Consider the following 22,185-nt stretch of genomic DNA (forward strand, 5'->3'; position numbering starts at 1 on the left):
ATCCCAAGAACTTGCCAGCCGTAACCCCGAAGGCACACTTAGTCGGGTTGAGCTTCATCTAATACTAACGCAAGGTTCGGAGGCACTCCTCCAAGTCGTCTGGATAGTGCTCAGCCAAGAGACAATTGACTAACATATCATCCACGTAAGCCTCCATATTCCGATCGAGCTGAGCTTTGAACAACTTGTTAACCAACCTTTGATATGTAGCTCCAGCGTTTATAAGCCCGAATGGCATAACTCGATAACAAAATGTGGCCTTGTCTGTGATGAAGGCGGTATTTTCCTGGTCGTCAGGGTGCAATGGAATTTGGTGGTACCCTTGGAATGCATCCAAGAAACTCATCAACTGACACCTCGTTGTTCCATCAATCAACGCATCAATTCTGGACAGAGGGTAACTATCCTTCGAGGATCGATCGGTGCAGGAATAGCGTCACAAGTTGGGGATTAAGTAACATTTTACCTCGATGGCCCATCCTCAAGCTAATGGGCTGGTAGAGTTGACAAACAAGACCATTCTTTAGGGACTCCAAGCTCGAGTTGAGAAAGCAAATGGCCGATGGGTAGATGAGCTCCCAAGCATACTATGGTCCTATCGAACCACACCACGAACAACTACAAGAGAATCCCCTTTTACACTATGCTATGGCTCAGAGGCTCTTATTCCTGTAGAGATAAGGGTGACTAGCTACCGAGTAGAGCATTTCGATCCTGAGGTGAACGAGCAAGGGCTAAGGTGCAACTTGGACCTGATGGATGAACTCCGAGATCTGGCACGGATTCAACAAGCTTCGTATAACCAGCGCATTGCTAGGTACTACAATCGACGAGTGCACATCAGACATTTTATGCTATGAGATCTTGTGTTGCGACGATTCGATGTGAGTCATCCTCATGATGCAAATAAGTTAACCCCGAATTAGGAAGGACCGTACCAAGTGGTGGAATCCCTAAGTCCGAGGGCATATTGACTAGAAGATATGGAGGGCAAGCTCTTGAAGCATACTAAGAATGTGCAAAAGTTGAGGAAGTTTTATCAATAAGAAGGGGAATGCCTCGAGCTTTTTTGTATTCTTTTTATGACTTATGATAAGACTTCGTATCACAAAGGATTCTCTCTATCCAATAATAATCTCACAAAGGTTAACAATTAATCAAAAGAAAATCCAAGGGTCAAGAGCTCTAGGCCGTCCCCAAGTCGAAAGGGAACTAATGGTCGAAAAAAACTTAGAGCCTAGCACCCTTCCCCGTGAGGGAATGGCTAAAATTCAAGGATTAAGAGTCCTAGGCTGTCCCCAAGTTGAAAGTGAACTAATGGCCGGAAAAAACTCAAAGCCCAACACCTTCATCCGCAAGGGAGTGACTAAAATCTAAGGGTCAAGAGCCCTAGGTCGTCCCTAAGTCGAAGGTGGACTAATGGTCGGAAAAAACTCAGAGCCCAACACTCTCCTCCGCGAAGGAGTGGCTAAAATCCAAGGGTCAAGAGCCCTAGGTCGTCCCCTTTAGTCTGTCAACTAAAAGAAGACTAAGGGTCGAATTAATCCCTTTTTACTATGCAAAGGTTCAGGGTTCAACTAGTCCTAGCTCATATATTTTCAATCAAGAATTAAAGAGCCAAAGTAAAATAGCATTATATAAAAACGAGTAGTCTAATACATGACATCGGAAGAAGCACAAAAAATTCTAGCTAGAAAATGAGAAAGAAAACCCAAGCATTAGGGAGAGCATCTTCATCATTCTTCATCTTCGAGTCCGCCTCCAGCTTGGCCACAATTTCTTCAACAGATAGAACATTGAACATGGTCCAAGTCCGGATGAACTCGTAAAACCTCGGTAGCATGTGCTTGGAATCCCTTCCTCCAAGCCTCATGCAAGTTCCGTTGGATAAACTCCTCCACCTCAGGAAGTTTGATGGGCTCGACATACTTGTGTTCGTACTTACGATTGAAAGAGTTCGCTCGGGATAGCTTCTCCTCAAGATCCTGGATTCGTTGGCCCAAAGACTGTCACTTGGAGGTCAACTTCTCCAGGTCCTTCCTTTGACTCTCTACTAACTCGCCCCTTTCGCGCAATTGGGTGTCTAATTCAAGGGTTTTCTTAGAAGCCTGGGCAAAGCGTTTAGAGAAGTTCGAGACAAGCGTAACCACCTACAACAAGCGAGGTGAGTAAGGGCAGCATAGTTGAGCCTAGAAGATAAAGCCAGTAAAGTAAAAAGGGTTGCCTAGGCTAGATGCTTACACAAGGTGACCTTCACTGTCTTCGAGGAATGTTTATCCAGTACTTGACGGTGTGCAGGAGTTGCGAAATGGTGAATCATTTGTCTTACTACTTGGGTGTTCCGACTGAGATCGCTCTCCTTCACTCCCCAGTTATGAACATGGTTTGGGTAGTTTTGGGGGAGAATCAAATGCTTGAGTCAGTTGTTTCGGGAGTTGAGAAGTATTCTTTCTCCTTGAAAGACGGCTAGACCCTCTTCTCCCAACGGGAGAGGGGTCGAGGGTAGCTTTCCCTTTCTTGGGGGCGATGACACCCTCACCCTTCGCGGGCCTCCGCTTATTCTTCTCCTAGATAAAGGCCGTGCTTACCATTTCAACTGCAAAAACACAGGCAAGATATTAGTAGCAAGGAAAATAGCAAATCGAATGTGCGAAAATAGTAGAAGAAGAGATTACCCAGAGTAACATCAGGCTCGGAGCAGGCGTGAGATGATAGACCCCCCAAGTACAAGGTACGGTCACGTATCAATGCCCGAGTGATGATAGGGTTCAACTCCCTCAAAATCTAAATGTTACAAAGCTCATCATGCGAGACCTCGGGATTACAGATCTTTGAGGGCTGGAAAACCCACTCAACTGGCACCCCGAAACTGACATCTCTGTCTTTCAGGCCAACAAAGAAAAACCTACTCTTCCATCGTTTTATTAAGGTAGGATTATCAAAGATGAATTAACGTTGGTTAAGGGCAGAGAAAGTGAACCGAGGTTCGGTCTTACTGGCAGAGACTACCTTAAACATTCTAAAAAAGAGCTGAGCATTGGGCTCGATATTTCGAACTCAGCAACAGAGAATGAAAGTAACAAGACACCTCCAACCATTGAGAGTCAACTGAGAAGGACATAACATCACATTAGAGAACACCTTGATTACAGGAGTCGCGAGGGGAAACCTAAAACCGGCAGTAAGGGCTTGCTCATACACGGTGATATAGCCATGGGGGGCTTGGTGAGCTTTCAAACCCATGGTTCTTTATACGAATAATCATTGAGAATGAGATAGTATTTCTTGAAGAAGAAAATTAACTCTTTCTCGGTTATAGTGGAGTGATCGATAGTAAGATCCTCAATCAAGTTCTCCAAATTGGGATCACTACTCAAACGAGACTCTGAGGAAAGATGAGAATAAGCTTATTTACGCCTCCTAACCTTTTTAGGCCTGCAAAGGGGGCCGTGAGAGAGACTGAATAATTCTAGATTCAATTCCTCACTACGAAGGCTAGTACTCGAGGTTTATGAGCTCGAGGAGGAGGAAGAAGAAGACGACATGCTAAAATGAATAAGATTAACCAGGAAGAAAAAACTAACCGGATGAAAGAGGACAGAAGTCAGGAAAGAAAAACCAAGGCTAGGCACAATCTAAAAGGAGCTCAACAAACGCGACCTACCTTGGGAAATCTCAACCATGCTTGCGACGAAAACAATAGGAAACGGGTTAGTCAAGCCAAAGTTTTAGTCACAAAAAAAGGGCAAATGCTTCATAGGGGATCGGCCAAGGCCAACCTCGGCCTAACCGAGGTCAAGTAGAGCTAAGGTCGGCTTGTCGAGCTTGGCTAAGGTTGAGATTAGCCAAGAAGAGATTACCCTTAAAAAAAAAAAAAAAAAGAGGAAATGAAGAAGTAAAAGAAAGAAGAGCTAACCTCAAAAATTGGAAGCTTGGCTGCCAAATGAAGTGATAATTGAAGGGTGGGGACTTGGGCTTATATAGAGGGACCCAATCCCTCCAACCAAACACCCATTGTAATTCCAATGTAATCAATGATACTCTTAAGTATGAGATTTACATTGAACATGCTCTTGTACATCTCGGGGAAGTACACACCCAAATGATCTAAAAAATTAGGCTACTTCCTGACCCAACATGATTCTTAGCTACGCTCAAGGAGTAAGGGGCAAATAACGTGATATTATCTAAATTACTAAATTACACTCGCCACGTGGATCGCCCAAAAGACTGACATGTGGCAAGTCCACAATGTGGAGTGGGGAACGGTCTTCTACTACCAGTTAAAGGACATGTGGCAACACTTGCAGAGCGATCTGAAGTAGAGTCTAAAAAATTCAGAACAAACCATGCGACTCGTTCCAACTTAACCGAGGTCCCCGAGAATAGTGCCCAAGCACCTCAAGCTTTATCTCGAGAACCCTATAACAATTTAGCCTATAAAAAGTAGGAGCCCTCACTAAGTATAAAAGAGACTCCAGCTTTTGCATTTTTTACTACCCGTATTTACTCTACTAACTTAAGCATCGGAGTCTACCCTGGGAATCCTAACTCCATCACTCTGTTGTCTTGCAGATTACATTCCCGAAACAAGACATAGCCAAGTCTGAAACTTTTACTCCTGAGATCCATCCGTCGAGGCAGGACGTGATGGTTGGTCTCAAAGATCTTCATCATATAGTTTTAAACTGAACACTGAAACTTTAATTAAAACTCTAAACCTATTATGTTTGTGATTGACACGCATGCACACATTGTTCATATGCTACATGGCTTAATTTACCAATATAGCCATATAATATAAGTTAATGAATAGCTTTTATCCAACAAAGGAAAAAAAGTTAATGAATAACAAAACACTGTCCACCAAGTCTATTTTTCAGAAAGATTATGACGATGAAAGAGAATTTCTTTATTCCCAGTTAGCAAGGCCCTATGAGCTCATGCTTAACTTGGATAAAAAATTTATTAATCAAATGAGGTTAGATGTCATACTATTTATGAAGATTTCAAATGCCCTCATGATTATGTGTGAGCATTTATATTTGAGAAAAAAAAAAAAACAAACAAAGCGTTCTTGGCAGTAGCAGCTGCACCTTTGATTTGCACTTCATCAAAACATAATTTTTTTTAGCTATTGATATATCTAGCATGTATTTTTTTTTTTCTTTTTTGGTTCAAAATTCATATAAAAAAAAAGAAAAAAAAAATGTTGGACCAAATCGGTCTGGTCAGGCTCTATCACCCTTTAATTCAATCCAGTCTTTAGTTCGAGATCTTTGCAAATTTCAGTTTCGAACTGGTTCGGTTTAAACCGAAAGAATACCTTTATCACTTGCTAAACATTCATTTAGATCAATATCCATCTTAAAATCCTTTTATAGCTTCTAATATCGTAGTCTAATATTCAAACAGAAAACAACATTTTTGGGTAATCATTTCCATATATTTCTGCAGCTTTGAAGCACATAACAATTTACAAAATCTAAACAATAAAACACCAGTACTAAACAAAACAAAATCGTTCAAGGTATTTAATAAATGCTGCTAACAATTTAAAATGTCTTATTCACTAAAAGATGAATTTTTTTTTAGTTATCTTTTCTCTATATTTCACATAGCTTTGTGCCACATTCTATTTGAAAATAAATGGGAATACAAATGAACTAGTATTAAACACATCAATAGCCTTGACTTCCGGACATTTTTCTAACTGGGATTAAGCACTGCATTGGATCTCATACCTTTTTTGTTAGGGAAATTCTATCCCCCAGTCCAAATTATTGCTCTCGGCAACCCACACCAACCCAATTTGCATTTGAGAAATTTTATCCCCCAACCCACGTTATTGCTCTTCACAACTCACACTTAATATCCCTCAACTACCATGCATTAAAAGCCCTTCATTACCCTTCTGACAGCCACTTTTTCTTCCTTTCTTATTTACTCTCGGCATCCCATTTCTCCGATCACTTGTAGCCATTTCTCCTCTATTTCTCATTCACTTTTATTTTTTCCTATACAATGAATGATTATATAAAAATATTGATGACATGGGAAAAGTTTTATGAAGAAGATGACAATGAATAGCAGCAGCTCGTAGATGACAATGAACAATAGCAGTAGTAGCTCGTACATATTTTGGTACACCATTTCATTTGTAATTTTGAGTTCGTAAATGAAATGCGTTACCGATGTCGTTGACTGCCTTGCGAGAAAATGCTCGGTGGAAGGGGATTCCCCACCTTAGGCAGTCGAGGATCACAGGGATTCCGGACAGCGGTGGGTCAAGAACCCTCGGGTTCCCCGACCTGAGGATCCGACCTTGTGATTCCCAACCCGTTGCCGGTTCCCCACGGTTCCCGAGCCCGTCACTAGTTCCCAACCCTAACCTAATGTTGTCGGTTGGGAATCGCATCGGGAAAACTCATATATTTCCTTGTTTCTGTTCATATTTTGTTGTTTTTAATTTTTTAATTTATATATCTTATTTATGTTTTGATAATAAGAGAATGATCATCAAAATTTAGAGAATAAGAATGCTTTGTTCTTTGATGCTAGCCAAACTTTTATTAGTAATAATATTTTCAATAATAGAGAAACGCTTATTGAATGGATTAAGACAGTTTGGAAAGAAAATTAAATGATTATTATGATAAAGAGTTCTGAATCTGAGAGTACACAAAAAAAACCTAAATTTCGTATTGCTTGTTAATGGAGTGGAAAGTATTTCTAACCACGTGCACCTTTTTGTGTAGGTGGCATATATCAAAAAATGTAATCGTCAACTGTAAGAAGTTATTTGATAGAAATGAGACATGAGAGAAATTTATGTCAAGTTAAAACCTCATTATTTTTACGTCGACTAAGGATGAGTATAGACGTCATCTGTATAACGTGGTTATGAGGGCGCACTTGAGTACCGTGCATATGAAGGCACACTTAATTATATGAGAAAGACATGGTTAAATGATTATAAGAAAAATTTTGTTGCAGCATGGACAAATAGAATAATGCATTTTGACAATGTTATAACGAATATGTAATTTTTCTAAAATTCAAATGTTATATATTCTTACTTGTTTTTAATTTAATATCTTCAATCAATCTACTATACATGTTTTCATCCCAGGGCTGAGACTGCACATGAGAAACTAAAAAGACATCTTGAATATTCTCAAAGTGACTTAGAGTCATCATGGACAATTATCAACACTTTTATTGAGTTGCAACATATAGAGATTACGGGGTCGTTTGAGAAAAGCTTAACGTTGGTGCAACATAACTTCAAACTAGCAATTTTCAGAGAATTGCGATGTGTTATATTGAGAAATGCATTAAATATGGTGCTAAAACAATCACAACTAGCTCATAAAATTGGGATAAACATGGTTTCATGTGGATGTAATCAAAAGCACACACAGTTTATCTTGTGCACATGAAATTGCAAACTTCATGATACAAGGACAGCTAATTCCTTTGTCAACTGTGCATTCTCATTGGATAAGGTTGCAGGTAGTGCAGTTAGCTTATGATAATGTCCATCCCAAGTAAGCATTGAACCAAAGATTGTGAGTATATATAAAATGTTTAATTCAGAACCAGATGCAGATAAGCTAATATTAAAGCAAAAGTTGAGAGAAATAGTTAATTTAAAGATACTTCACTACAGCTGCCAACCATGAAAGTTAGAACGAAAACTAAGCCAACATCGAAGAAGAAAGTTCAGATTGATACATCCACCAAACATGACCTGTCTTTCTTTGAAATAGTATAGTTTGGTCAAAACAGTACATCTCTAAGAACACAAATATCCAAAAGAAACACCGACCGACTGAAGGGGTATGATGCTTGTTTTCCACCACAAATACAATAGTTTGTGCATAGTATTGTTAATGTAGAATCGGATGGACATTATGGATTTCGTGCGATAGTAGGGTTACTTGGTATAAGTGAGCACAGTTGGAGGGATATTTGTGATATTCTAATTGGAGAGTTGCAATCTTTCCGTGCGAAGTATACGCAATTATATGGATCAGACACCCATGTAAATGAATTACTACATATATTGTATTGCTTTGATGACATTGTACCATGCGAGCACTGGATGACTTTACCTGACATGGGCCATTTAATTGCTTCAAAATACAATGTCGTCTTGGTACATTTGTCACGAATTCAATGTCTTAGATGTCACTGTGCGAGCACCGTATATGCTAAGTTGTGTCTACATCTACTTAATGAAAAATGTTCGTATATCCACGCCTGTATACATTTAATGTAAACAATTGTTAAGACGAGTTTAAAAACGTCAAATTATTATGGATAGAAATGTAAAATGTAGATAATTACCTCAAATAATGTCAGGTATCCACTAAGTCCTTTCGCATCTTTTCTGCTCGCTATACTCAGTTGTTTATACAGTTATGCAAAGCAAGCAGATTCCCATGAATACGTACTAGTTCGGCTTAAGTTATCCAACAATGTCAAGTAGACGATTGGAACCAACGTTCCTCTCTTATCTACAAATAATGTTGAACCTAGTAAAAATAACAAGTATGCCCTACTGGCATTGTGGACCTCTTTGTCCGAAACTATATCTGGTACATTCGTGAATGTGTTTCTCAGCTAATTTATCTTCACGTATGGTCCTCGACTCTCTGTTACCTGTCTCCCTGTTATATCTATTGAAACCCCCAATAAACGACACAACAGTTCACATGCTTCAATAGTTATCAAATGTGGGATAGATATAGGCCTACCAGTTATTGGATCTTTAAAATAGCAGCAACATCTAGTGTGATCGTCATCTCATCCACTAATAGATGAAATGTGTTGGTCTCGGGCTACCATCTCTCTACAAAAATTGACATCACTATAGAATTTGTAAAAGGATGCATGCAATCTATCAGTGGTGCTAATTGATACCCAACAACAATTTCACGAACTCGTTGTTGGTTAGCCAACGGTCACTAAGGAATTCTTTGTCCCTGGCTTCTGAATTTCAATAAACCTCTCTCCTGTTACAAAAATTAAATAAATAATTATTAAAATTATAATAACTAATTAACATGTAAAATCTATTTTATAATATATTTCATAATGTAACCTACCTCTCCAGCCCAAATGCCAAAAGCAACATGATTTTGAAAGCTCTTTAAAATTAACGGATCCTCAGGGCCTCCCGAAAATGGTCTCGAAATATCTTCTTCCAATGGGTGCTCAGGAGCACTAGTAGATGGTTGTTCAGCAGCACTAGCAGATGGTGAGCCCGAAATAGTTGCATATGACTATTCAGGAATGTTCGTCACTGGCTCTAAAATTGGTTCATCAGTTAGGGGCCGATCACCATCAGACTCTAACATTTCTCCTCCTCATGGAAGCTGTCGAACACTGACGAGATGAACATGAGCCAACTCCCTATACTCTAGCTCCTTGACTATGTGTCATACTTAAGAAAGATGTTACCTATTATAAAAATAAAACTACGATAGTGTCAAAAATTAAAAAATTAGACATTTAAATTTTTTTTAAATATCAGACATTTTAAATATCAAAAATTTTATTTAAATTTTTTCTAAATATCATACATTTAAAAAATAAAAAACTTTACATATTTTAAATAAAATTCAAATATTTTTAAAAAATTTATTTTTTTATTAAAAAAAAGTCAAATAGGTGGCGGTCGTCGTGGAGGTGGCCGCTGATGGAGCCTTTGACAATGGGTAGTCAGGGGTTCCTTGCACCCCCAACGAGTGGCGAATCGGGGGTTCCTCGAACCCCTCATTGCTCGACGGTGATGGGTCGGCCTCCACCCACGGCCGACCCATCACCCAAGAACATCCAACCCAACCAAAAAAACACCCCCACACACAAGATTAATGCACACCTACCTCTGATTTTGTAGTCTTCTACCTCTTTTGAAGCTTCGTTCCTGCCGATTGAATTTGTTAGGGTTTGAGAGATAGTGTAAGGAAATAGTATACTACATGTGATAAAAGATGGCAAGAGAAGAGATGAGTGTGAGGGATGAGTTTGCTACAATAGAAGAAGATGACAAATTTGGGATATCTGGATTGTAATGAGAAATTGATGGTGGTTGTAGAGAGTAAAAATGTAAATTGGGTTTGTGTGGGCTGCCCTTAATAGCAATAATGTGGGTTGGGGATAGAATTTAGTGTGGGCTACCCTCGACAGCAAAAATGTGGGGCAACAATAATGTGGGTTGGGGATAAAATTTTTCTTTACATTTTTACTCTCAAATGCTCATTGCAACCCACATATCTCAAATTTTTCCTCTTCTTCTATTACAACAAACTCATCCCTTACACTAATCTCTTCTCTTGTTCTCTTCTATCACACGCAGTACACTCTTCTCTTACACTCATCTCTCAAATCCTAACAAATTCAATCGACGAGAACGAAGCTTCAGAAGAGGTAGAAGACTGCAAAATCAAATGTAGGTGTTGTGTGTGGGTGTTTTTCTACCCGAATTGGACGTTCTTGGGCGATGGGAGATTCGAGGAACCCTCAAACGTCGTTCATCAAGAGTGCAAGGAACCCCCGATTATCTGCTGTTGGGCAACTCCGCCAGCGGCCACCACCTATTTGACTTTTTTAATAAAAAAATAATTTTTTTAAAATATTTGAATTTTATTTAAAAATATGAGAAGTTTTCTTTTTTTATTTAATTTTTTAAATGTCTGATATTTAGAAATGTCTAATATTTAAAAAAAAATTAAATGTCTAATTTTTTAAGTTTTTTATTTTTAACACTATCGTAGTTTTATTTTTGTAATAAGTAGCATCTTTCTTAAGAATGACACGCACTCGAGAAGTTAGAGCATAAGGAGTTGGCTCATGTCCACCTCGCTGGCGTCTAACAACTTCCACAAGGAGGAAAAGGGCTGAGTCTCATGGTGATCAGCCCCTAACTGATAAACCAATTCTAGAGCCAAGAACAGACATTCCTGAACAATCATATGCAATTGTTTCGGGTTCACCATCTACTAGTGTGCTCTTGAGCACCCATTGGAAGAAGATATTTCGGGACCATTTTCGAGAGGCCCTAAGGATTTATCAATTTTAAAGAGCTTTTAAATTCCTGTTGCTTTTGGCATCTAGGCCGGAGAGATAGGTTACTTTATAAAATGTATTATAAAATAAATTTTATATGTTAATTAGTTATTATAATTTTATTAATTATTTATTTAATTTTTATAATATGAGAGAGGTTTATTGAAATTTAGAAGCCGAGGATAAAGAATTCTTCAATGGTTGTTGGCTAATCAACGAGTTCGTGAAATTGTTGTTGGGTCTCAATTGGTACCATTGATAGATTCCACGTATCATTTTACAAATTCTACAGTGGTGTTAGTTTTTGTAGAGAGATGGCAACCCGAGACCAACACATTTCATCTACCAGTCGATGAGATGACGATCACACTAGATGATGTTGCTGCTATTTTGAAAATCCCAATAACTGGTAGGCCTGTATCTGTCCCCCATTTGACAACTACTGAAGCATGTGAATTGTTGTGTCGTTTATTGGGAGTTTCAACAGATATAGCAGCAAGACAGGTAACAGAGAGTTGAGGACCATACGTGAAGATAAATTGGTTGAGAAGCACATTCACGAATGTACCAGATATAGCTTTGGACGAAGAGGTTGATAATGCTAGTAGGGCATACTTGTTATTTTTACTAGGTTGCACATTATTCGTAGATAAGAGAGGAACGTTGGTTCCAATCACTTACTTGGCATTGTTGGATAACTTAAGCCGAACTGGTACATATTCATGGGAATCTGCTTGCTTTGCATATCTGTATAAACAACTGGGTATAGCGAGCAAAAAAGATGCGAAAGGACTTAGTGGATACCTGACATTATTTGAGATAATTATCTAAATTTTACATTTCTATCCATAATAATTTGACCTTTTTAAATTCGTCTTAACAATTGTTTACATTAAATGTATATAGGCGTGGATATACGAACATTTTTCATTAAGTAGATATAAACACAACTTAACATATATGGTGCTCACACAGTAACATTTAGGACATTAAATCCGTGACAAATGTACCAAGACGACATTATATTTTGAAGCAATTAAATGCCCCATGTTAGGTAAAGTCATCCAGTGCTCGCACGGTGCAATATCATCAAAGCAATACAATATATGTAGTAATTCATCTACACGCGTGTCCGATCCATATAATTGCATATACTTCGCACAGAAAAATTGCAACTCCCCAATTCTGATATAACAAATATCCCTCCAACTGTGCTCACTTATACCAAGTAACCCTACTACTGCACGAAATCCAAAATGTCCATCCGATTCTACATTAACAATACTATGCACAAACTATTGTATTTGTGGTAAGAAATAAGCATCATACCCCTTGAGTCGGATGATGTTTCTCTAGGATATCCGTGTTCTTAGGGATGTACTGTTTTGACCAAACGGTAATATTTCAAAGGACGGGTCGCGTTTGGTGGATGTATCAATCTGAACTTTCTTCTTTGATGTTAGCTTACTCTTCATTCTAACTTTCACGGTTGGCAGCTATAGTGAAGTCGTCTCTAGATTAACCATTTCTCTCAACTTTTGCTTTAATATTAACTTATCTACCTTTGGTTTTGAATTAAACATTTTACATACTCTCAATCTTTGGTTCAATGCTTACTTGGGATAACACATCATCATAAGCTGACTACACTCCCTGCAACCTTGTCCAATGAGGATGCACAGCTGACAAAGGAAGCCAACTCGAACAAATCAGCCATCATTTACAGTCAAGCCAACTCGAACAAATCAGCCATCATTTACAGTCAAAACACTACCTGAAATAATATAAGGGATATAAAGCAGCAAATAATATTGAAGAAAGCTAAGTCCAATGCAGTTTACCTTGGTCTTCTTGTTTTCAGCAGTAGATCCAAATAAGTTTGTTTTAAGCACCAGTTAGAGAAGATGAAAGTTAAGCCCAAGGAATGGAAAGCAATACATATTCTTTTATTGCGATAGTGTTGGCATCTATACCAAATTATGCCATGGCAGCTAACTACCTCCCTAAGAAGCTGTCACAAGATGGAGCAACTGCAAAGTGCCTTCAGGTAAGAAAAAGAAGTGAGAAAGAACCATTTTCATACAATAAATGAGTTGGAAAGATACTTTAAGCCGAAGGACTAGGTGGTCTAGTCTTTAGGAGCCTTCACCAGATGAACAGAGCATTATTAGACAAGTTTGGTTGGAAGATTCTCAAGTATGAAGATGGGGCAAGAGATAATTTCTTGTCTCAGAATTGCAAGGCAAAGTATTGCAGGGGAAGGCTTTTGCTAGAAGCTGATATGCCTTTGTGTGGTTCTCCAATGTGGAGGAAAATGCTCACTGCTTGGAAAGGTTTACTTGAATGAGCATTCAAGTTGGTGGGACATGGTGAGAATATTGATGTGTGGACAGGCCCGTGGGCTCCAAAACTGCCATCTTTCAAGCCTAAAAACATAATACCATATGTTAACCCCCTGGTTAGATGCAATGAGCTAATTGATAGGCCTCACTTTATTTGGAAAAAGGGACAACTTAAAGGAATTGTTTTGTCCTGAATAAGTGTCCAAAAATATACAAATTCCAATTGCTAACTTCAATGTAGAATATTGATGGACAAGGATTGACGTTAAGGAGGAGGAATTTAGTACTACTGCAACATACAAGGCTCAACCACATCCAGGTACAGGGTCCTCAGTTCTGCTGAAGATGTGGGAGAGATTCTGGGTGGTAGACATGTACAATAGTCTCAAGCTTATGATTTGGACAACTATTGGAGCTATTCCCACAATGCATGAATTATCTAATAGATTTCCAGTAAGTGATATTAACTGTCCCTTGTAAAAGGGGGACCAGGTAGAAACATCAATGCATATCTACCTTCATAGTGTAGTTGCTCAAGCTGCTTGGCTCAGATTGTGCCATTGTGGGGCCTGTTTTTCAGATACTTGGATGTTTAAAAATATGCAGGGCTTGATTATCAGTGGTGATATAAAGTTTCCCAGGTTCCTTAGTTACACAGCAGTTTTAATGGAGAGATTACAGATCAAGAGGAACAAGATGCAAATGGGATTAGATGAACTGGATCTGACAAGGTTCTTGAATGAAATTCAGAATTCACAGTAGGAGTTTACCGTGGGGGTAGACGACAGAGTTGGTGGTGATACAAGCCAAAGCTATCTGGAAATTAACCATAATCCTTGGCCCCCTCCACTAGAAGAGTCTTTGAAGGTAAATATGGATGCAGGATGCCTCTTTCACTATATCAGTCCTACGGAGATATCATAGTTACAGCCTATAAGGGAGATCCCAAAGCAGCAAGAACATGTAAAATCCATGGCAGATGGGGGATGAGGGCCATGCAACACAGAAAAGTTACACTTTCTCTGTTATAGTTTTTGCAAAATACAATAACGCCTTCATGTGGAATGGAACGGCATGAAAATCACTACTAAAATTAGAGGAAAGGAGAAGGAAAATGTATATTCTGAGGAACCATAGCCAACACGTTACTGAAATGAGCCAAATAGTGAAGACTTTTGTCAGATGCTTCTACAACACAACAGCGGATGAATGAAGAGGGTGAGAAGATTGCAACAATGGAGGATGAAAGAGGGCTAGAAGCAGAAGACAATGTTGGATGAAGGAAGGGGGCAAGAAACAGACAACAATGACAGATGAGAAGGGAGAGTGCAACTTTGAGGGGTCGTGGCAACAGTGAGTGGCAACAATGAATAGATGCAAAGAGCAGGTGGCAACCTTGAGAGGGAGAACGAAAATTAGAGAAAGAAGATGAAAAGTCACCCATGTTTTCTCAAAAGCCCAACTGTTCTTTAAATTTTTTATTTTATTTTTAAAAAATTTTAAATCCATCTAGGCATCCACTTAGACTGCCACCTTATTGAGTTTGTGAATCTCCCCATGCTTTATCCAGATAAGTAATGATTTGGACCTTTAAAGGCCCAAAAAGGCAAGTAGCCTATAAAAAAGGACAAACTTGGAACAGTAAACGGAAAGATAGCAAGGAGAAAAGTAAGAAAATTTTTGAGACAGTATTAAGTTTGTAGTATAAATTGCACTCGGAACTTCTTTAGTTTGGGTTATTTATAAGGAGATTTTTTTAGGTTTAATAATATTTCTAGGCACGCTTATGATTTACTTTTCTTTTTAAATCCCTATGATTTAAAAATGTCTTTAGTGGCCTGTGTGACTTAATTTTTTTTACTTGGACATCTAATCCAAAGGCATTTTTAAACTAACAAAAAAGATGTTCAAGGAAAAAATAAACCACAGGGGACCTCTACAGACATTTTTAAACTATAGGGGGTTTCCATGCAAATGGCCCAAACCACAAGGGGTCTAAGTACAATTTATCCTAAGTTTGGAAGAATTCTTTTTCAGCTAAACGTCAAGTGGTACTTTTCATATTTCACATTTGCATTTTATTTTCAATCATGGTAATAAATTTGTTATTTTGACAATGTAACAATAAAGCTACCTTTTGACATAGTTAATATTGCAAGATTCTTCTTCTTCTTCTTCTTCTTCTTCTTCTTCTTCTTCTTCTTCTTCTTCTTTCTTTCCCCCTCTCTATTCTAGGTGTGATGGAACCCAAGTGCGATGCAACCCAGATTTGGGTTCTGTCAAACCCTTCTTCTTCTTAGAACCCAATTCTGGGTTCTGTCAAGCCCTCCTTCTTCTTAGAACCCAAATCTGGTTTCATCACATGTGGACAATGAACTTAGATGGGTTCACCACACATCAGACATGACCCACTGGGTTCATAGCCAGCATCGGCAACCAACCCAATGGGTTTCATGCTGGCATCAGTTTTTTTTAATTTATTTTATTTTTATTTGTATTTGTCAATCAAAGGAGAGAAGAGGGTGAATGAAGGGTAAACTGATTATTTTACCCCTCTATTTAACAGCATGGATGGTTATTGCTATTTCTCAATCATCAAGGGGTTTCTTGTAATTTTGCCAAACCTCAGGGGTGTTCTTTGCAATTTTCCCTTATATATATATTATATATAAGATTGTGAGTAGGTTCTAACTTCTTTATGTTTTGTTTTATTATTATTATTTTTTTTTAATTCAACTTACTTTCTAAGCAATCTAAGAGATATAGGGCTCTTATTTATGGATTTTGCAATTTTTTCTGAGACCATGCTTATAAACATGTGTAAGAATATATATATATATATAGATATAACAAAAATGACTTTCTTTATGAATATTTATTTATTTTATCTTAAACAAGCTTAGAGATGTCAACAAAATACAAAACTAATCTTGCTATAGATTTGTAGAAGGCCACATTATGCAAAATTATATATATATATATATATAATAATTTTCCATGTAAAAATTTGGATTTGACTTCTAAAATTTGGATTTGTTTACAAAAACAGTTACAACTTAAGGTTTCAGAACCTTTATAAAATAACTAAGCAAACAAAAGTTTTGATAAAATAATTAATGAAAAATGCAAGCCTATTAGTCAAATTCTTAGTTGTGATAGTTAAGTACCTTGAAAGTGTTTGACAGAATAGCTAAAGATGCAAATGAGAAAAAACTTCTATATGAACAATTTGCAACATTTCATATTAAGAAAGGCATCTACAGCATATCCCTGGCTCAAATTGGTGTTGTGACAATGGACTCTATTGATTTGTGGTCTATTTATGGCTCTAAAACTCCAGATTTCGAAGAGGTAACAAAAAAGGTTGTCACAACCAGTGAGTAGTCCTTCGGCTTAGAGGAATTGGTGCACATTGACATGCCATGGATTCCCTCCATCCATAGAAGCTCACTCGTGCAAGGCATATATTGAGGGTGAAATGTTGACTTGGCTAGCTAGCAGGGCATAAAAGTAAGTGCCAGTCATGTGGGAGCCTCAGTCTGTTGGCCAGACTCGGAGTTGGATTCCAGCTCCATGAAAAAATACTCCAATATTCATAGTGTGATGAGAATAGCTTGAAAAGTATAAGGGCTAATAAACTGGTTTTTATATCCATTCAAACATTCGTCTTCTTCAAACATGGTTTTGTCAAAATTATAAAGTTGGGCCTTATAGAAGATGGAACATTGATCTAGATAATGATGATATAGAGGATTCCGTTACCAAATTAGAGGAGATGAGAGAGAACTCTCTAGATATCAAAATATATTGAAATGAAAAATGAAGAGGAAACTACACAAGAATATATTGCTCGAAGAGATTTGCTTGATGCCACATCCATGCCATCATTTACACTATGAAAGGAAGCACTTATAATGGTAGGGGAAAGAAGAAGTAAACCATAAAACAAGCTAGTTAAAGGTATGGGATTTAGGTCTTGTTAGCTTTAAATTTTCTATGTTTAGCATTTAGTATTTTTATTTTTTTTCTATTTCTGGTCCTATTGTTATGTTTTTATGTTAATGCAGATTTCAAAAGTTAAAACTAATCTTTTAGGTTGCATTCAGATAGGATCGTTTGACCCTATTGTCATGAACCTAACTATTTGTACTTTAATAGCACTAGTAGTAGCAGTTGTACTTAAGCAAGCTGCTGCTTGAGTTGTACTTTGTAACCTGTGTTCTAAAATGTGGCCTAAGCGGCCGCCTAGGCGTTAGGCAGCCCTTGGCTGCCCCAATTAAGATCAAATCGACACCCCTAGGTGCTGGGCCCGATCGGTGCCTAGGCAGCCCAGGCTGCCTGGGTTGCGCATGACCTAGACTGATTAATCTTTCCCTTTCTCTCTCTCATCGATCAGCGCTTTCCCGTTCTCTCTCTCGTCGCGCGCTACCTAGGTCGTCTCTCGTGAACTTATTGCCACTGTCGATCTCATCGTTTCTCTCTCTCTCGTCAACGATCTCGTCATTTCTCTCTCTCTCTCTCTCTCTCTCTCTCTCTCTCTTGCTACTGATCTCGTCGTTTCTCTCTCTTACCACCAATTGGGCCATTCTCTCCCTGCCCGTTCTTGCTCTTCTTCCTCCGGCATGTATGGTCGTCTTTCTCCTTGCTCCTTGCTACTTGCAGCAAGCATGGCGACCATCTTTCTCCTTACTCCTTGCAGCAAGCATGGCGGCCATCTTTCTCCTTGCTCCTTGCTGCTTGGCGCCACCTAGGCTCCCTAGGCGCTAGGCCCCCATCTGGCACCCAACTAGCACCTGGTGCATTTTAGAATACTGTTTGTAACTGGCTTGGCGCCAACTTAACTTGCAGGATTAGCATATAAAACTAATCCAGCCTAATGAAAACCCATCAAAGAATTATCCAAAGAATTTTGATCTCTCTCCCTCGAGTCTCTTTTCTCTCTCTCTCCCTCTCTCAATCCTCCTCTCATTTCTCCCTCATTTTCTGCCCTAATTCTCACCAATTGAAGAGAATTAGCTCTGTCAGATCTCAGGACCTAACACCTATCATTTGTCATTTCAAATTTGAAATTCCAAATTCATTGCTTGGCCTTGGAAGTATTTTGATATGGGTCCAAATCTACCATGAATTTAGACCTAAAGAAATAGAAGGATTTGAAATGATACCTAAATAAGTGTCATTTCAAATGACAAAATTAAAAAAGAAAGTATTTCAAATAACAGAATTTGAAATGGCATCATTCAAAATTCCCTGCATCCAAACGCAATCTTAGTTAATTTGAACATTCTTTTCATTACAACATTTTATGAATATACTAAAATTTTTTCCTTCAATAAGCAAACCACAAACCAAACTATCATACCAACTAATCCTTCCTACCCCCAAGGACTAGCTAAGCAGTGTACCCCATACATAAATGCATACCACAAATTGAAAAGTACCATGTTTCGTGTAACTATGTACTAACCCGACCTCTCACAAAAGACAACCATATAAAAGTATGCATTCAACTTCAACGTTCAGAATTCTACAAAATGTTATCCACTTGACATTTTTTTTTATCACAAATATGTGAAAGAGAGGGTGGGCGTTGATAGAAAATATATAGTTACTCCTTTGTAATGGCTAGTCTGGGTTCAAGTTGTTCAAACAATCTTTTTGCACAACAAGAGTAATGCTGCATACAAAAACAACCATCCCCCGACCCAAAAGATTTGTTTTAACAAATATGTGTTAAGGTTAGAACGTAGATAACATTGCACAACCCAAACAACAGCCATAAAGATGTAAGATGACTGCATACTGCACGAGACTGTGAGCATACACTGGGTGGCAATTTAACTTGCAAATGTGACTAACTCACAACAAACTAAAAGTTCACTTTAAGAAGTTTGTTTAAGCAGACATCAAATCAGAATTCTACACATAAACAACTATTAGCTAAGCCCAATACTATCAACAACAACAGTATCAATGCAACTCAATTGGGCAATTACAACAACTAGATCTCAAATGGTAAAATAGGTAGAGAAATCACAACCTCAAAAACATTCAGAATCATTTTTCTTTTGCCTAATCAATTTACCAACCCATATAAAGATTAATTACCTTCACCACTTTAACAATTCAGGTCTCTCATAACAAGTAAAAGACCCAGAAAACTGAGAAAATAAAAATATGTACAAACTGACTTAACGTGGTCAAGGCAAATATCAAAGTTAAACACATTAGTTACTGTTAAAATCATAATATTTAGAGAAAGGTTATAGGTCCATGTAGAAGAATGACAGAACATTCAAATTCACCAAAAACCTAACAATACGCAGTATTGCGTATTGTGAACTATGATCGGTGAAAGACAACCTACTTCTTAGAGGTCTTTCTCTTGGAACTGGAAGTAGCTGTCAGGGGCTTTGGATGCTTCTCGGCTTCGCTGGGATCAAGCCACTTGAGAGGGTGGCGATTGAAGAAAGGCCAATTGGGGATGGTGATTAAAGCAGTAATAACTACTCCAGATGCATAAATTAGCAACATTGTCTGAAATGAGCCCAATCCATAACCAATTGCAAACGCCAACAAAGCAAAAGACCCCAGCAGAATCTGCATCAGCTGCTCTGCTAGCTTCTGCCCTTGCCAATCCATCTGCATGTATAGAGACCATCAAAGAACTCTAATTGATATTAAAAATGTTCTTCCCTGCCTGGTTCCAAAATGAAGAGAAAATCAATAGAGAAGCATTTTTCTTCTCACTACTGTTTTTTTACCCTCCTATTTCTAAAATAATTGTGTCCATTACTTTCTTTGCTCTTCTTATTCAAATCAAACAAGGAGTTCATTTTCTTTGTAAAACCAAAGATGTATTCATAGTTTCGTTGCATTATCTCCATTACTCGTTCACCAAACTTATTTCATTCTTCACACAAGTTCCAACAGTGCCAAAGCTAACATCAGAATTAAATCTTTAGAGAAATCAATGGGAACATAAACAATTGTTAAAGATAAAGGCTAAAATTGAAGGACCGAGACAGAAATAGACGACAAAAACCCTGAAAATCCAACTATACAACTACAAATTAGAACCTTATGCTTTGTAAATTCGTAATAAAATGAACAGGATGATCGGGAGAGAGAAGACTTGCCTGATTCAACAAACGAGAAAGCGTCTGAAAAGAGAAACGTGCAGTACCAGCGGGTAGAATAGGGTATTTCAGCGGGCCGGAAGATTTCTGGACGACTGTAAGAAAAATTGCACTTGGATCCTTATGCTTTATGTTATTTGCGAGAACAACCTTTGTGGTTTAACATGTTTTTGACGGTCCTATAATTCTTTTTTTTTGGGGGGGGGGGGGGGGGGGGGGGCACAAATCCCTTCGGCTACCTCAATGCCCCAAAAAAGTTTGGATTTATATTATGAAAAAATTAATACTTTGTTTTCTTTATTTTTAATTTTAAGTTTTAAATTTATTTTTTATTTTTAATTTTTTATTTTAATAGTCTATTTTTAAAAAATTAAAAACATGTTTTTTTTGTTATTTTAAAAAAATATTTCTTAAAACAAAAAATTAAAAAATTAGTTTATTTTAAAATTTTGAGAAAAATTATTTTGTAATATTTTATTTAATAAATTTAATTATTAAATAATAAAATTAACTCTTTTCAATAAAAAATTAATATTAAAAAATAATAAATTTGATTAATAAATTGTAGACATATGAGTGATAATTTATATTAAATATTATTATATATAATATGTGTAATATACTTAATAGTATACTATATGGTATTCTATATTTTAAAAATATAATTATATTTTTAAAATTTTAAATAAATATATAATTTTATTTTTAAAATTTAAGAATAATTTTTTCTTTTTTTTCTTTTTCCTTTTTAAAACCAAAACGTAGAAAATGAATTGTGTTTTCCATGGATTTAAAGATTGTTCTGGTTGAAAACAAACAAAATAACATTTTATTGTTTTAAATTTTTTTTATAATTTTTTTATTTTCAAAAATGTAATTTTGAAAATAACAAAATAAACACATTTTCATTGTTTTAGAAAACTAAAAACTAAAAATGACCTAAAAACAACAACAAAAAAAAAAAAAACGTAACTTAAATAACTCATAAAAGCAAGTTTGTGAAAATATTCAAATTATAAGGAATTTAAATAAAATTTAATAAAATGAAAGAAGTTCGTGAAAATGAAGAAAATCACGTACAATTTCCAACACATTTTCATACCATGAGGATTTTTTTTTAAATGACACAAAATACAAAACTTTAAGTGTAACTTACCCAAAATTTAACTCAAACTATATAAATATTTGAGTTTATGTATCTCTATAATAAAATAAGTGAAATATAATTCTTACAATAAATTAATCTCACCATTAATTTGTAATGATTCACTAGCCTTTATGTCATAAATAGGTGTTATGCCTGATAAAATATTGAAGCAACGTGGAAATGAAAAAAGAAATAAAAAAGATAAGGAAATGTCACGTGATGGCTCGAAAAAGAGCCACATGAGACTGGGAGCAACCCTGAGTGGGAGTCACCTAGGGTGGCAACCACCCATAAATGGGGGTCACTTAAGGGTGGCAGAAGACTACACCTCTTAGTGACACGCACCTGAGGGTGGCGCAGCCAGGCGTGGGCCCTCGCGTCTAGCTACGCGACTTGACCACAAAATGGGGGCCATGCAGCCGTACTCGCAAGTAGGGGTCACTCAGGGGTACCACGCCCTAGCGGGTGCCCTTACAATGCC

General features: G+C 37.3%; 1 protein-coding gene across 1 annotated transcript; it reads right to left on the reverse strand.

Moving 5' to 3' along the window:
* Positions 1-19,512: 19,512 nt before the first annotated feature.
* Positions 19,513-20,717, reverse strand: LOC127788247 (signal peptidase complex subunit 1-like). The gene is made up of 2 exons (XM_052316357.1): positions 20,558-20,717; positions 19,513-20,060 (listed from the first exon to the last, which is right to left on the reverse strand). Exon 2 carries the CDS (start codon positions 20,058-20,060, stop codon positions 19,782-19,784), a length of 279 nt encoding a protein of 92 aa, XP_052172317.1. The 5' UTR covers positions 20,558-20,717; the 3' UTR covers positions 19,513-19,781.
* Positions 20,718-22,185: the final 1,468 nt, after the last annotated feature.

This window comes from Diospyros lotus, chromosome 13 (genome assembly GCF_014633365.1).
Source record: "Diospyros lotus cultivar Yz01 chromosome 13, ASM1463336v1, whole genome shotgun sequence".
NCBI classification, from domain to species: Eukaryota; Viridiplantae; Streptophyta; class Magnoliopsida; order Ericales; family Ebenaceae; genus Diospyros; species Diospyros lotus.